Source organism: Bufo bufo, chromosome 9, assembly GCF_905171765.1.
Source record: "Bufo bufo chromosome 9, aBufBuf1.1, whole genome shotgun sequence".
Taxonomy (NCBI): domain Eukaryota; kingdom Metazoa; phylum Chordata; class Amphibia; order Anura; family Bufonidae; genus Bufo; species Bufo bufo.
In genome coordinates this window covers 36,200,670-36,218,220 of record NC_053397.1, presented here as the reverse complement: position 1 = coordinate 36,218,220, position 17,551 = coordinate 36,200,670, and the positions used below count along the sequence as shown (strand labels likewise).

The 17,551-nt window shown below is 46.7% G+C and overlaps 1 protein-coding gene across 4 annotated transcripts in view; it reads right to left on the bottom strand.

Moving 5' to 3' along the window:
- The window catches only part of TASOR (transcription activation suppressor), a 96,542-nt gene that overhangs the window by 40,213 nt on the left and 38,778 nt on the right, over positions 1-17,551 (bottom strand). For all 4 annotated transcript variants that reach the window (XM_040408700.1, XM_040408702.1, XM_040408701.1 and 1 more), the window contains exons 9-11: positions 12,442-12,547; positions 12,236-12,339; positions 12,050-12,153 (exon numbers count right to left, since the gene is read on the bottom strand). In XM_040408700.1, coding sequence (XP_040264634.1) covers positions 12,050-12,153; positions 12,236-12,339; positions 12,442-12,547 — 314 coding nt within the window. The remainder of the gene's footprint in view (positions 1-12,049; positions 12,154-12,235; positions 12,340-12,441; positions 12,548-17,551) is intronic.

Below are 17,551 nucleotides of genomic sequence, written 5' to 3'. Positions count from 1 at the left end.
ACCTATGTTAGAGGGCCATGGCCAGCGACGTATCCGGTGAGCGCAATATGCCGCCCAGAAACGGGAGTCATGCACACGGCCAGCATCGCATCCAGGGAGAGTGCGAGCATCCCGTCATAGATGGGAGTCATGCACATGGCCAGCAACGTACTGGCAAGAGAACAAACACAGTCAGTGAGAGTGTATGTAGGTCGCCTGAGGAAAGGAGGCCTGTCCATAGCCGGCAGCGAATACAGTGAGTGCGGTACACCGCCCACGGAAGGGGGGTCATGCATATGGTCGGTAACAAATCCAGTGAGAGTGCAAGCACCCCACCATGGAAGGGGGTCATGCACATGGCCAGCAACTTACTGGTAAGAGAACAGCCTCAGCCAGTAAGAGTGTATGTATGCCGCCTGAGGGAAGGGGGCATGCCCAAGGCCGGCAACGCATCCAATGAGAGTGCAGCATACCGCCTATGAAAGGGGGTCATGCACATGGCTGGCAGCGAATCCAGTGAGTGTAGAATTCCGCCTACGGAAGGGAGTCATGCCTATGGCCAGCAGTGAATCCAGTGAGAGTGCAGTATTCCGCCTATAGAAGGGGGTCCCGCAGCTGGTCGGCAGCGAATCCAGTGGGAGTGCAGCGTTCCGCCTATGGAAGGGGGTCGTGCACATGGCCAGCACCGTATCTAGTGAGAGTGCAGTATTCCGTCTATGTAAGGGGGTCATGCACATTGTCGGCAGCGAATCCAGTGAAAGTGCAGCGTTCCGCCTATGGAAGAGGGTCGTGCACATGGCCAGCCTGCAGTCAGGGAGAGTGCAGTATTCCGGAGAGGGTGACTAATTCTGCCTATAGAAAGGGTGGAAAGGGGCACATGCACTTGGTCAGCCCCGTATCCCGGGAGAGGGCAAGGGTCCGCCTGGAAGGGGAACCATGTACCTGGCCAGCACCGCTGCCGGGGAGCGCGACATGCTGCCTATGGAGGGGGGCATGTATACGGCTAGCACTACTAAGAACAGGCTGCAGCGTCCTGCGCAGCCATTCCGTTATTTATTTACCCCGCCATGGAAGCCCGTTTTTTTCTTCTTTTTTTTTCAAACACAGCCTCCTGAGGCAAGAAAAGGGGGGCCACCACACAGGGGCACAGCCCCATGAGGAAGCCCAGATCACAGAGGGTCTCCTCTAGATGGGAGCCGGCCCCTGGAGATGGCCGGTACCCAAAGGGTTAACAAAGATCCGGCCTGGGGGGAGGAGGGGGCGGCGCGGCGATCCCCTGGAGGCGGGGGGACGTCCAGGCGGGAAGAATTTGCGCCTGAAGAAGTTCCCGCCCCCTCCAACCAAGGCCGGAATTTTGCGGCCTAGTAGGCCGCGAAGCCGGGGCCTAAATTTTTACGGCGCCCGGGACCTGGAGGGAGCCGGGGTGATGCATGTACAAGCCGGCCGTGGGTGCCCACCCCGCGGGCCGGCAGACAGGGGCCTGGAGAAGGAGGTCCGGATAACAGCCCAGCAGGCCGAAGCCTGGGTCAAAATTTTGCGGCGCCCGGCCGACCGGAAGCATCGACGGTCGGCCAGGGCCTGTTGGAGCATCGCGCTCAATACATGCAGGCCGCGGGGGCCCACCCCGCGGGCCGGAAGTGAGGGCCCTGCGCCCGGCAGCGTCAGGAGCGGGCCCTGAGCAGCGCACCTGTAAGGATGGGGGGACCTTGAAGTCCAGCACGGCAAACCCTGCCCTTGATGGACCGGGTGTTTGTAGAGGAGGGTAGGGGCAGCTATGCGCGGGCCCCCTGGCCCTTCTGCGACCGGTAAGAGGAGGTGAGGGTAGAGTAGAGACGCCGGCATGACTCCTGTGTCAGGGGCAGCTAGGTGCGGGTCTCCGGGCTCTATTGCAGTATTCCTCTCACAGCAAGTCTGCTTGGGGAAGAGAGGATGCAGATTGTCTCCCTGCGGCACCCCAGGGGCCAGCCTAGGTCCAGCAGGGGCAGAAGAGTTCACCAGTATGGGGTTCAGGCACGCAGGAGACCTGGGGGGGGGAGACGTAGGGCTGGAGAAGCCAATCTCTCACCATCAGCCGTCTTCACCCTCGGTCCGTTCCAGCAGGGTCGCCCCTTCAGCTACTGGCACCGTAGTGGCAGGACGCTGGAAGAGGGACTTGGCGTGCGGGCAACCCTTGCGCTGGCGGGATGTAGGGGAGCTAGGCTGCCCTGATCCACCTTGCCTTCTGTGGGGGAGGCAGCAGTGCGGGTGACCGGCACAGGCGCAGCTCAACCCCGGGAGAAACAGAGAGGTCTAGTGCGTCTCTGTTGTCCCTGATGGTCTGGAAGAAAAAGAAAAAGTAAAAATCACAAAAACAAGGAGAAAACAGCCCTGCAGAGCAGGGAGTGTCTTGCCTCATTGGACACTAAGCAAAAACTGGCAGTCTCTCTCTCCAGGCTGAGGGTATAGCTGTGGAGGAGGGGCTTAACAGTTTTCACTTAGTGTCACGCCTCCTATGGAGATGAGCTATACCCAAGGTCTCCTGTGTCCCCCAAGGGACGAGAAAAACCAACCAAGGGGGAAGAGAAAGGAGGGGAAACAAGAATATAACCCCCCCCCAAGAAAAAAAGGGGGGGTTGGCTTGTGGGAAGATGGAGGCTTTCCAGGACCCCCAGCTAAGGTGGATCCCACCCCCTGCCCAGGAGGGAACCTAACCCTGGGGCAGGGACACAGGGACAGGGGAATATACTTATATACTCACCATCCGATGTCTTCGGGCGCCGCAGTGTCACCCCTTCGGCAGACTCAACACGGGAACCGTGGGAATGCCGGCAAGCCACTGCGGATGCAGTCTGTGGGGACTGGGTGACCGGCGATGATACCGAAGTACGTGCCCGCAGGGGTAGGGGGGGGGGGCAACTAAAGTGGAACACGATGGAGCCCCAGCCTGCAGCAGGTATAACGGTGGAGATCACCGAGAACTGCAGAAGAGAGAAAAAAAAAAACAGCAGGACCTGCAAAAAAAAAAGCAGGACACGAGACTAAAACTGAATAGCCTCGTGCCTGTGGAGAGGGTATAGCCCACCTAGGAGGAGCCAACACTTTTTGTCTAGTGCCTCCTAGTGGTAGTTGGACGTATACCCATGGTGCTGTGTCCCCCAATGCCATGCACGAGAAAAAAAAAAATTCTCTGCATGGCCATTTTCTGACCGCTTTAACCACCTCAGCCCCCAGTGCTTAAACACCCTGAAAGACCAGGCCACTTTTTACACTTCTGACCTACACTACTTTCACCGTTTATTGCTCGGTCATGCAACTTACCACCCAAATGAATTTTACCTCCTTTTCTTCTCACTAATAGAGCTTTCATTTGGTGGTATTTCATTGCTGCTGACATTTTTACTTTTTTTGTTATTAATCGAAATTTAACGATTTTTTTGCAAAAAAATGACATTTTTCACTTTCAGTTGTAAAATTTTGCAAAAAAAACGACATCCATATAGAAATTTTGCTCTAAATTTATAGTTCTACATGTCTTTGATAAAAAAAAAATGTTTGGGTAGAAAAAAAATGGTTTGGGTAAAAGTTATAGCGTTTACAAACTATGGTACAAAAATGTGAATTTCCGCTTTTTGAAGCAGCTCTGACTTTCTGAGCACCTGTCATGTTTCCTGAGGTTCTACAATGGCCAGACAGTACAAACACCCCACAAATGACCCCATTTCGGAAAGTACACACCCTAAGGTATTCGCTGATGGGCATAGTGAGTTCATAGAACTTTTTATTTTTTGTCACAAGTTAGCGGAAAATGATGATTTTTTTTTTTTTTTTTTTTTTTCTTACAAAGTCTCATATTCCACTAACTTGTGACAAAAAATAAAAAGTTCTATGAACTCACTATGCCCATCAGCGAATACCTTGGGGTCTCTTCTTTCCAAAATGGGGTCACTTGTGGGGTAGTTATACTGCCCTGGCATTCTAGGGGCCCAAATGTGTGGTAAGGAGTTTGAAATCAAATTCAGTGAAAAATGACCTGTGAAATCCGAAAGGTGCTCTTTGGAATATGGGCCCCTTTGCCCACCTAGGCTGCAAAAAAGTGTCACACATCTGGTATCCCCGTACTCAGGAGAAGTTGAGGAATGTGTTTTGGGGTGTCATTTTACATATACCCATGCTGGGTGAGATAAATATCTTGGTCAAATGACAACTTTGTATAAAAAAATGGGAAAAGTTGTCTTTTGCCAAGATATTTCTCTCACCCAGCATGGGTATATATAAAATGACACCCCAAAACACATTCCCCACCTTCTCCTGAGTACGGAGATACCAGATGTGTGACACTTTTTTGCAGCCTAGGTGGGCAAAGGGGCCCATATTCCAAAGAGCACCTTTCGGATTTCACTCGTCATTTTTTACTGAATTTGATTTCAAACTCCTTACCACACATTTGGGCCCCTAGAATGCCAGGGCAGTATAACTACCCCACAAGTGACCCCATTTTGGAAAGAAGACACCCCAAGGTATTCCGTGAGGGGCATGGCGAGTTCCTAGAATTTTTTATTTTTTGTCACAAGTTAGTGGAAAATGATGATTTTTTTTTTTTTTTTTTTTTTCATACAAAGTCTCATATTCCACTAACTTGTGACAAAAAATAAAAACTTCCATGAACTCACTATGCCCATCAGCGAATACCTTGGGGTCTCTTCTTTCCAAAATGGGGTCACTTGTGGGGTAGTTATACTGCCCTGGCATTCTAGGGGCCCAAATGTGTGGTAAGGAGTTTGAAATCAAATTCAGTGAAAAATGACCTGTGAAATCCGAAAGGTGCTCTTTGGAATATGGGCCCCTTTGCCCACCTAGGCTGCAAAAAAGTGTCACACATCTGGTATCCCCGTACTCAGGAGAAGTTGAGGAATGTGTTTTGGGGTGTCATTTTACATATACCCATGCTGGGTGAGATAAATATCTTGGTCAAATGACAACTTTGTATAAAAAAATGGGAAAAGTTGTCTTTTGCCAAGATATTTCTCTCACCCAGCATGGGTATATATAAAATGACACCCCAAAACACATTCCCCACCTTCTCCTGAGTACGGAGATACCAGATGTGTGACACTTTTTTGCAGCCTAGGTGGGCAAAGGGGCCCATATTCCAAAGAGCACCTTTCGGATTTCACTCGTCATTTTTTACTGAATTTGATTTCAAACTCCTTACCACACATTTGGGCCCCTAGAATGCCAGGGCAGTATAACTACCCCACAAGTGACCCCATTTTGGAAAGAAGACACCCCAAGGTATTCCGTGAGGGGCATGGCGAGTTCCTAGAATTTTTTATTTTTTGTCACAAGTTAGTGGAAAATGATGATTTTTTTTTTTTTTTTTTTTTTTCATACAAAGTCTCATATTCCACTAACTTGTGACAAAAAATAAAAACTTCCATGAACTCACTATGCCCATCAGCGAATACCTTGGGGTCTCTTCTTTCCAAAATGGGGTCACTTGTGGGGTAGTTATACTGCCCTGGCATTCTAGGGGCCCAAATGTGTGGTAAGGAGTTTGAAATCAAATTCAGTGAAAAATGACCTGTGAAATCCGAAAGGTGCTCTTTGGAATATGGGCCCCTTTGCCCACCTAGGCTGCAAAAAAGTGTCACACATCTGGTATCCCCGTACTCAGGAGAAGTTGAGGAATGTGTTTTGGGGTGTCATTTTACATATACCCATGCTGGGTGAGATAAATATCTTGGTCAAATGACAACTTTGTATAAAAAAATGGGAAAAGTTGTCTTTTGCCAAGATATTTCTCTCACCCAGCATGGGTATATATAAAATGACACCCCAAAACACATTCCCCACCTTCTCCTGAGTACGGAGATACCAGATGTGTGACACTTTTTTGCAGCCTAGGTGGGCAAAGGGGCCCATATTCCAAAGAGCACCTTTCGGATTTCACTCGTCATTTTTTACAGAATTTGATTTCAAACTCCTTACCACACATTTGGGCCCCTAGAATGCCAGGGCAGTATAACTACCCCACAAGTGACCCCATTTTGGAAAGAAGAGACCCCAAGGTATTCGCTGATGGGCATAGTGAGTTCATGGAATTTTTTTTTTTTTGTCACAAGTTAGTGGAATAGGAGACTTTGTATGAAAAAAAAAAAAAAAAAAAAAATCATCATTTTCCACTAACTTGTGACAAAAAATAAAAAATTCTAGGAACTTGCCATGCCCCTCACGGAATACCTTGGGGTGTCTTCTTTCCAAAATGGGGTCACTTGTGGGGTAGTTATACTGCCCTGGCATTTTCCAGGGGCCCTAATGTCTGGTAAGTAGGTAAATGACCTGTGAAATCTGAAAGGTGCTCTTTGGAATGTGGGCCCCTTTGCCCACCTAGGCTGCAAAAAAGTGTCACACATCTGGTATCTCCGTACTCAGGAGAAGGTGGGGAATGTGTTTTGGGGTGTCATTTTACATATACCCATGCTGGGTGAGAGAAATATCTTGGCAAAAGACAACTTTTCCCATTTTTTTTATACAAAGTTGGCATTTGACCAAGATATTTATCTCACCCAGCATGTGTATATGTAAAATGACACCCCAAAACATATTCCCCAACTTCTGCTGAATACGGAGATACCATATGTGTGACACTTTTTTGCAGCCTAGGTGGGCAAAGGGGCCCAAATTCCTTTTAGGAGGGCATTTTTAGACATTTGGATACCAGACTTCTTCTCACGCTTTGGGGCCCCTAAAATGCCAGGGCAGTATAAATACCCCACATGTGACCCCATTTTGGAAAGAAGACACCCCAAGGTATTCAATGAGGGGCATGGCGAGTTCATTGAAAAAAAAAAATTTTGGCACAAGTTAGCGGAAATTGATTTTTTGGATTTTGTTCTCACAAAGTCTCCCTTTCCGCTAACTTGGGACAAAAATTTCAATCTTTCATGGACTCAATATGCCCCTCAGCGAATACCTTGGGGTGTCTTCTTTCCAAAATGGTGTTATTTGTGGGGTGTTTGTACTGCCCTGGCATTTGAGGGTCTCCGCAATCATTACATGTATGCCCAGCATTAGGAGTTTCTGCTATTCTCCTTATATTGAGCATACAGGTAATGAGATTTTTTTTTTCCGTTCAGCCGCTGGGCTGAAAGAAAAAAATGAACAGCACAGATTTCTTCATTCGCATCGATCAATGTGGATGAAAAAATCTCTGCCAAAAAAAGAAAAAGGAGGGGAAAGGCGTCTGCCAGGACATAGGAGCTCCGCCCAACATCCATGCCCACTTAGCTCGTATGCCCTGGCAAACCCGATTTCTCCATTCACATCAATCGATGTGGATGAATAAATCATTGCCGGGATTTTTTTTTTTATATATACAAAGTGTTTGCCAAAGTATATGAACACCGCCACCTCCTCAGCTCATATGCCTCGGCAAACGTATCTTTTACTGCAGAGGAGAAATCTCGTCTTGCAGCGCCGCATACACCGACTTGCGTGTAATCTGACAGCAGCGCAATGCTTCTGTCCGAATGCACATCAGTGCTGCAGCTAGTCGATCGGTTGGTCCACCTGGAAGGTAAAAAAAAAAAAAAAAAAGAGAAAAAACCAGGCCGCAACACAATAATTTTATTAACTTTGGAAGAGAACATAGAAACTTTAACTTTTTGAACTGAACATTAACCTTTTTGCTTACTGGTGTTTTTTTTTTTTTTGTTTTTTTTTTACCTTTATAGAACAAACCTCTCCTTCCCCATGGGTCAATGTGCAAAGCGCAAATCGCCCAAAGATGTGGCGAAGTACGTTATGCACTTTGTCCCATGTGAAAGGAGACGTTTGCAGCAGCTGTGAGTGAATGGGCCCTAATAGCCCTGTGTGCCTGTCCTGGTGAGATGTGATCCCTATGCTAGGTGTACCTGTGTGTGGTACTTCCGGAAACACTCTCCTAAGCATAGGGCAGGGTGGTCAGGGCAGTCAGGACAGAAATAGCGGGTGTCACGCCTTATTCCACTCCTGCTACAGACACGACATCTTTTTCGGGGTGACGGTTGGATTGAGGTACCAGCAACGACATTGGGGAAATGTCGCTCGTGTAGACGGCTAACTACACTGGTGGATGGGGCCACGGAACCTTCTGGATACAGGAGGTTCTCGATGATCTCTTCCTGGAATTTGAGGAAGGATCGTGTTCTCCCAGCCTTACTGTAGAGAACAAAACTATTATACAGCGCCAATTGAATCAAATATACAGACACCTTCTTATACCAGCGTCTGGTTCTGCGGGAAACTAAATACGGAGACAACATCTGGTCATTGAAGTCCACCCCTCCCATGAGCAAATTATAGTCGTGGACTGAGAGGGGCTTTTCAATGACACGGGTTGCTCGCTCAATTTGGATTGTCGTGTCTGCGTGAATGGAGGAGAGCATGTAAACGTCACGCTTGTCTCTCCATTTCACCGCGAGCAGTTCTTCATTACACAAGGCAGCCCTCTCCCCCCTTGCAAGACGGGTGGTAACAAGCCGTTGGGGGAAGCCCCGGCGACTAGGTCGCACGGTGCCACAGGCGCAAATCCGTTCTAGAAACAAATGCCTAAAGAGGGCCACACTTGTGTAGAAATTGTCCACATAAAGATGGTACCCCTTGCCGAATAAGGGTGACACCAAGTCCCAGACTGTCTTCCCACTGCTCCCCAGGTAGTCAGGGCAACCGACCGGCTCCAGGGTCTGATCTTTTCCCTCATAGACACGAAATTTGTGGGTATAGCCTGTGGCCCTTTCACAGAGCTTATACAATTTGACCCCATACCGGGCACGCTTGCTTGGGATGTATTGTTTGAAGCCAAGGCGCCCGGTAAAATGTATTAGGGACTCGTCTATGCAGATGTTTTGCTCGGGGGTATACAAATCTGCAAATTTCTGGTTGAAATGGTCTATGAGGGGCCGAATTTTGTGGAGCCGGTCAAAAGCTGGGTGGCCTCTGGGACGGGAGGTGGTGTTGTCGCTAAAATGCAGAAAACGGAGGATGGTCTCAAATCGTGTCCTGGACATAGCAGCAGAGAACATGGGCATGTGATGAATTGGGTTCGTGGACCAATATGACCGCAATTCATGCTTTTTAGTTAGACCCATGTTGAGGAGAAGGCCCAGAAAAATTTTAATTTCGGAAACTTGGACTGGTTTCCACCGGAAAGGCTGGGCATAAAAGCTTCCCGGGTTTGCGGTTATAAATTGTGTGGCATACCGGTTTGTCTCTGCCACGACTAAGTCCAAGAGCTCCGCAGTCAAGAACAGCTCAAAAAATCCCAGGGCCGAACCGATTTGAGCCGTCTCAACCCGAACTCCAGACTGGGCGGTGAAAGGGGGAACTACAGGTGCGGCTGAAGTTGGTGACTGCCAATCAGGGTTTGCCAGCACCTCAGGGACTCTAGGGGCTCTACGGGCCTGTCTGTGCGGTGGCTGCGACGGGGTAACTACTGCACGTGCCACCGTACCAGCTTCAACTGCCCTTCTGGTGCTCGCTACTTCACCATGTTGTACGGCAGTGCTGGTACTAGGTCCAGGAAGGGCTGCGCTGCTGGTGTATGCCTCACCACGTGATCCGGCAGCGACAGCCCCACTCTGCTGCTCTTGAAGCGGATCCTGCGTAACCTGTGGTCTAGCGACACGGGGCCGGGTACGCCTGGTGCTATCAGGGACCTCAGCCTCCTCGTCCGAACTTTGGGTCAGAGAGCCACTGCTTTCCACAGGTTCATATTCTGACCCGCTAGATTCGTCAGATGAGGGTTCCCACTCCTCATCCGACTGGGTCAGAATCCTGTAGGCCTCTTCAGAAGAATACCCCCTGTTTGACATTTTGGACTACTAAATTTAGGGGTATTCCCTGAGACTACCCAAGAAAAAAAGCAAACCTGTCTTACAAAGGGGAGGCTAGCGAAGTACCGGAGGCCGCTGCGGTTGATAAAAAATATCAAAACTGATTTTTTTATCGCCGCAGTGCGTGTACAGTGAATGTGCAGTGATCAAAAAACAAAAAATTTTTTGTCACTGCGGCGGGGCGGGCGTGGGTGAACGCACGTGTGGGCGACCGATCAGGCCTGATCGGGCAAACACTGCGTTTTGGGTGGAGGGCGAGCTAAGGTGACACTAATACAAGTATAGATCTGACAGTGATCAGTTTTGATCACTTACAGATACTATAAAAGTACAAATGCTGATTAGCGATACGCTAATCAGCGAATAAAAGTGACTGCGGTGCAGTGGGCTGGGCGCTAACTGACGCTAACTACCTAACCAAGGGGCCTAAACTATCCCTAAAACCTAACAGCCAATACTAGTGGAAAAAAAAAAGTGACAGTTTACACTGATCACTTTTTTTCCTTTCACTAGTGATTGACAGGGGCGATCAAAGGGGTGATCAAAGGGTTAATTGGGGTGCAGGGGGGTGATCTGGGGCTAAGGTGTAGTGTTTGGTGTACTCACAGTTCAGTCTGCTCCTGTGCTGGATCCAACCGACGAAAAGGACCAGCACAGGAGCAGACAAGCCATATAACAGATCATATTTACTAATATGATCTGTTATATGGCTTGTGATTGGATTTTTTGAAAATCGCCAGCCTGCCAGCCAATGATCGTTGCTGGCAGGCTGGTGACGAAATTGTTCTTTAACTTTTGCCGGCCCGCGATGCGCATGCGCGGGCCGGCAATACCCGAAATCTCGCGTCTCGCGAGATGACGCACGGATGCGTCCAGGAGGAATGAATCAACCACCTTCCGGACGCATCCGTGCGTTAGGCGGTCGGGAGGTGGTTAACCTTTAGGCCTCTTTCACACGGACATCCCGAATTTGCTCAGGATGCGTCGCGTGTGCATTGTGGGAAACCCGCGCGAGTGAGCACACAATTTCAGTCAGTTGACTGCAATTGCATTGTTCAGTTTTTATCGCGCGGGTGCAATGCGTTTTGCAAGCACGTGATAAAAAACTGAATGTGGTACCCAGACCCGAACTTCTTCACTGAAGATTGGGTTTGGGTTAGGTGTTCTGTAGATTTTATTTTCCCTTATAACATGGTTATAAGGGAAAATAGTAGCATTCTTAATACAGAATGCTTACTAAAATGTCGATTGAGGGGTTAATAAATTTTAAAAAAATTAACTAACTCACCTTATCCACTTGATCGCGCAGCCGGCATCGTCATCTTTCTTCTTCTTTAAAGACCGGCAAAAGGACCTGTGATGACGTAATCGTGCTCACCACGTGGTGAACGCAATTACGTCAAAGGTCCTTTTGCAGGTCCTGAAAGAAGAAGAAAGACTATGCCGGCTGCGCGATCAAGTGGATAAGGCGAGTTATTTTTAGTTTATTTTTTAACCCCTCAATCGACATTTTAGTAAGCATTCTGTATTAAGAATGCTACTATTTTCCCTTATAACCATGCTATAAAGGGAAAATAATAGTGAATTTACTTTAATGGGGTTGCTCATCCCTATCATCTCCTAGCAACCATGCGTAAAAATCGCACCGCATCCGCACTTGCTTGTGGATGCTTGCGATTTTCACGCAGCCCCATTCATTTCTATGGGGCCTGCGTTGCGTGAAAAACGCATAATATAGAACATGCTGCGATTTTCACGCAATGCACAAATGATGCGTGAAAATCCCCGCTCATCTGCACAGCCCTATTGAAGTGAAAGGGTCCGGATTCAGTGCGAGTGCAATGCGTTCACCTCACGCATTGCACCCGCGCGGAAAACTCGCCTGTGTTAAAGTGGCCTTATAGGCAAGTCTACGAGCTGTGTGGGGGCTAATTTTTTCCAGGGCAGTCTGTAGTTCTTAATACCATTTTAGAGCGTTACTTTTGATCACTCTTTATTAAATTTTTTTTTAGAAGTTCAGACGACGAAAAAACAGCAAAATGGTGATTACATTTATATTTTAAAAGGGACGCTTTGGGACATGGAGATAGCTTTGATCTGAGCGGGACCATGTTTAAATACAGTACCGGCGTAGGTCTGAAAGGGGTTATTGTGCCTGTTATTTTATAAAATCTGCACCAGATATATGCTAATCTAACACAAAAACAAACAAATCTTACCAGTCTTTCTTTCTCCAATTTATGCAATAAACCCTGCAATTCTTTTCCTGTCTTGGTCTTGTTAGACACTTCATAGAGACGGCTATACACTCCACCTTTTAAAACTGAAAAATTAAGTAAAAATTGATTTTAAAACAAAAGTATAATTATCATACATTCTAAATATAATACTAACCTAATGCTTACCTTCCTTAGACCTGCTGTGGGTCTCCTTATACAACAGCAATGGTGGAATTCTTTTTTTAATCTGCTCCAGTCTCATGACAATGTCCAAATCGATTTTATCAGGCCTAAAGAACACAAGCCATTACATGTAATGTACAACAAGAACAAATAGCCATTTTCTGGTTTTGGTACACGAACAAAAAGAATAAAAAAAATAGTGAACTCACAGTTTGTATGGAAAAAATGGGCCTGTTGTAGATTTCAAAGAAGCATGGCATAGAGGTTTTCCTTTACTTAAAAGCTGCCCCCTCCATAAAATAAAACTGCTACGGTCTATAAGAATAAAATGAGCATTAATGTTTAACACTGTAATGGTAAATTTATCATAATATTATACCGTATGTTATTGAATACATTCATATGGCCTATCCAAATACACATTTAAATACTCAGTACACATTTAAAGTGTAACTGTCGTTTTGGTTATTTTTTTTATATAGTATAGGGACAGGGATGTTAAGCATTTTTGTAATATACTTTATTAAGGAAAGGTGTTTATTTTTACTAGAAAACAGTGTGTAAAGATTTTCCTGAGTATTAGGGCTCATGCACACGACGGTATGCCCTCCGAGACATACCATATGTCCCGGAGTGGCATACATTGTGCGCACGGGAGCGCACAGCATCATAGGTTACTATGATGCTGTGTGCATCAGGCCGCCCGAGGGGCTATTGTCCCGCACTCATAACATCATACGAGTGCGGGACACTAGTCCCGCGGGCAGCCCGATGCACACAGCATCATAGTAACCTATGATGCTGTGCGCTCCCGTGTGTGCGATGTATGCTGCTCCGGGACATATGGCTTGCTCACGGACCAAATGTCTCGGAGGGTATACGGTCTTGTGCATGAGCCCTTACTAAGGGGAACCAGTCTTCAGTGTCTACTTATCGCTGAAGACAACTATGTGGAACATATAGTGAAAGGCCTCTCAGGTCACTACCCTTGTCTTTGGCTTCCTAAATGTGCCCTGTCTCTGCTTGTGTCCCTGCCTTTGTGCCTTGCTACCAGCTCTGCACATTTATCTTGGCGCTTCTCTGAGCACAGGTAAGAGAATAACAGACCTGCCAATGCTTAGCACTGACAAAAGGAGTACTATATTCCTTTATACCTACTGTCCGCCCTAAGCACTGGGAGTCCCGTTGTTCTCTCTCTTCCCTGTGGTTAGTAACAAACTGAGAAACGCAGGAAAAAGTGAACAGGATAGGTCATCAATATTAGATCAGCTGTACAAAGAGGCCGAATTGCTCCATAAGCGCCAGACGTGACATCACATTCATCAATTACATGGCCTAGGCGCAGCTCAGCCCCATTCAAGTGAATGGGGCTGAGCTGCAATACCAACACAGCCGCTATACAATGTATGGCACTATGCTTGGCAAGCTGCGAGAAGGCCATGACGCTCCCTCAAACAGCTGATCGACAGGGCTGACAGGAGTAGGACTCCCACCCATCTCATACTGATGACCTACCCTAAGGGTAAACGTTCAAATAGTAGATGACAGCAGCATCACTCTCCATTAATTCTTTATTTGTTGTTAAATCCATGAAAAAATTTACAAAAAAGACCAATAGCAGCAACGTTTCGACTACTGAGTACAATACAGAGGATTCCGTTTGTATCCACTTTTGGTGATCATAGGTGGCAAAATAGCGAACATTCTAAAGGAAGGAATGGCATATATTACACAGAGGTTTACCCACTATCTGAGAATTTGAAGCACCTCCCTTGATGGCAGCAATATTCTTGGGATGTCTGGTGTGAATCGCTTTCTTGAGGTCATGCCACAGCATCTCAATCGGGTTGAGGTCAGGACTCTGACTGGGCCACTCCAGAAGGTGTATTTTCTTCTGTTTAAGGCCTCTTTCACACTTGCGTTGTTGGGATCCGGCATGCACTTCCGTTGCCGGAGGTGCCTGCCGGATCCGTAACAACGCAAGTGTACTGAAAGCATTTGAAGACGGAACAGTCTTCCAAATGCTTTCAGTGTTACTATGGCACCCAGGACGCTATTAAAGTCCTGGTTGCCATAGTAGGAGCGGGGAGCGGGGGAGCGGTATACTTACAGTCCGTGCGGCTCCCCGGGCGCTCCAGAATGACGTCAGAGCGCCCCATGCGCATGGATGACGTGATCCATGCGCTTGGGGCGCCCTGACGTCACTCTGGAGCGCCCGGGGAGCCGCACGGACGGTAAGTACACTGCTCCCCCGCTCCCCGCTACACTTACCATGGCTGTCAGGACTTTAGCGTCCCGGCAGCCATGGTAACCACTCTGAAAAAGCTAAATGTCGGCTCCGGCAATGCGCCGAAACAACGTTTAGCTTAAGGCCGGATCCGGATCAATGCCTTTCAATGGGCATTGATCCCGGATACGGCCATGCGGCAAGTCTTCAGGATTTTTGGCCGGAGCAAAAAGCGCAGCATGCTGCGGTATTTACTCCGGCCAAAAAACGTTCCGTACCGGAACTGAAGACATCCTGATGCATCCTGAACGGATTTCTCTCCATTCAGAATGCATTAGGATAATCCTGATCAGTATTCTTCCGGCATAGAGTCCCGACGACGGAACTCTATGCCGGAAGACAATAACGCAGGTGTGAAAGAGCCCTAAGCCACTCTGTTGTTGATTTACTTCTATGCTTTGGGTCGTTGTCCTGTTGCAACACCCATCTTCTGTTGAGCTTCAGCTGGTGGACAGATGGCCTTAAGATCTCCTGCAAAATGTCTTGATAAACTTGGGAATTCATTTTTCCTTCAATGATAGCAATCCGTCCAGGCCCTGACGCAGCAAAGCAGCCCCAAACCATGATGCCCCCACCACCATACTTCAGTTGGGATGAGGTTTTGATGTTGGTGTGCTGTGCCTCTTTTTCTCCATACATAGTGTTGTGTGTTTCTTCCAAACAACTCAACTTTGGTTTCATCTATCCACAGAATATTTTGCCAGTACTGCTGTGGAACATCCAGGTGCTCTTGTGCAAACTGTAAACGTGCAGCAATTTTTTTTTGGACAGCAGTGGCTTCCTCTGTGGTATCCTCCCATGAAATCCATTCTTGTTTAGTGTTTTACGTATCGTAGATTCGCTAACAGGGATGTTAGCATATGCCAGAGACTTTTTTAAATCTTTAGCTGACACTAGGATTCTTCTTCACCTCATTGAGCAGTCTGCACTGTGCTCTTGCAGTCATCTTTACAGGACGGCCACTCCTAGGGAGAGTAGCAGCAGTGCTGAACTTTCTCCATTTATAGACAATTTGTCTTACCGTGGACTGATGAACAGCAAGGCATTTGGAGATACTTTTATAACCCTTTCCAGCTTTATGCAAGTCAACAATTCTTAATTGTAGGTCTTCTGAGAGCTCTTTTGTGCGAGGCATCATTCACATCAGGCAATGCTTCTTGTGAAAAGCAAACCCAGAACTGGTGTGTTTTTTTTATAGGGCAGGGCAGCTGTAACCAACACCTCCAATCTCATCTCATTGATTGGACTCCATTTGACTGACACCTCACTCCAATTAGCTCTTGGAGAGGTCATTAGTCTAGGGGTTCACATACTTTTTCCACCTGCACTGTGAATGTTTACATGGCGTGTTCAATAAAAACCTGGTAACATTTAATTCTTTGTGTGTTATTAGTTTAAGCAGACTGGGATTGTCTATTGTTGTGACTTAGATGAAGATCAGATCACATTTTATGACCAATTCGTGCAGAAATCCATATCATTCTTAAGGGTTCACATACTTTTTCTTGCAACTGTATAAAAAGAAAGCTAATCTTAGGGATCGATTGGTGAAAACTGATCTAGGTAGTGCACAAATAGATAGACCGCAGGTTTTAGCTCTAAGTAAGAAATGGCAATTTCCCCTGTTTGGGGTGTTGCAACATGATGAAAGGCGATACCTTTGTGCACCCCTATACAGGATGAAAATTTAAGATCAGAGGATATTACACATGTTGATGAAGGGAGGTCATCTATATGATTCAATGCCCATGGATCTTGATCTACATAGGAGAGACCATGATGGATATTAGAGAAAAAAATCTATAAACACAAAAGTACCATTAGGAAGAGATCGATAGATAAAGCCTGTTGCCTAACACTTTATAGAATGTGGCCATTCAATTAATCAACAGCGATTTAGAGTAATTGACTCTGTGGGAAAGCTGAGAAAAAGGGTGACAGAGAAATGATCCTTAGAAAAAAGGAATTGAAATGGATATTTATGCTAAGAGCACTGCAACCATTTAGTCTGAATACTGAATTTAATGTGAGTACTATAGAAAAGGAATGATCTTTAACAGTATAGACTTGAAGTATATTGCTACTTTTATGTAGATTTTAACTGTTTTTATTATTGTTCTTGCAGGGGTTAATCGTGAACAACACTGAGCACTTCACATGCATGGTCTGGCACAGCTTGCGATCCGTGGTTTACAACTTCGTTATTATAGTGGAAGCTCCGTATAGGTACATCAAGGTGACAAGGTGTCAATATAAATCACTCAATAGAAGTGCTGATAAGATAAGATGCCTTTATTGTCACTGTACAATACAATGAAATGTTGTTTGGAGCAATCCTAGATGCCATGGACAGAGGAACAAGAACTTACATTTAAACTAAAGCATTACACTAGAAAAAAAAAAAAAAACATTGCACTAGAAAGTATTATTATTCACAGTTCACAGCATATATATAGCAAGAGCAAAGTAGGAAGTGCTTATGAGTATATATACACACTGATTCAGACACCACTGCAGACAAGAGATCATCATGGGTTCATGAATGCAGCAGTCACTTTTAGTCTGTGGTAGATATATAGTATTATCACCTGCAGCGTCGGTTACCTTGGTAACATGACCCCTTGGGTTGTGCAAGTAAGCTGGTATGATCAGGGGCAAGCACTGTAGCCGGTCATGTGATCCAGATAGAAACACGTGATCTAGAGACTACGGGGAGAAGCATGGAGCGGTACGCTCCTACGAGTGTACACACCAGTGAGGATGATCTATAGGTCGGACCTGAATGAAAACTGGTGAGTGAGCCAGTGACTGCGGCCACGATCACATGATTTAATTGGGCGGGGATAGGACATAACGCACGGATTGAGAGACATACGCATTAGGTAAACGGAGATGTCGGACTGTGCAGGACACATGAGGTGAGGTGTTCATTGGTGGATAGGTGTTTGTTATAATTGTACACAGGTGCACAAGTGGGGCAATTACCAATGGGTATAATCCTATTGGCAGCCTTTCAAGTAGGGCGTGGATGA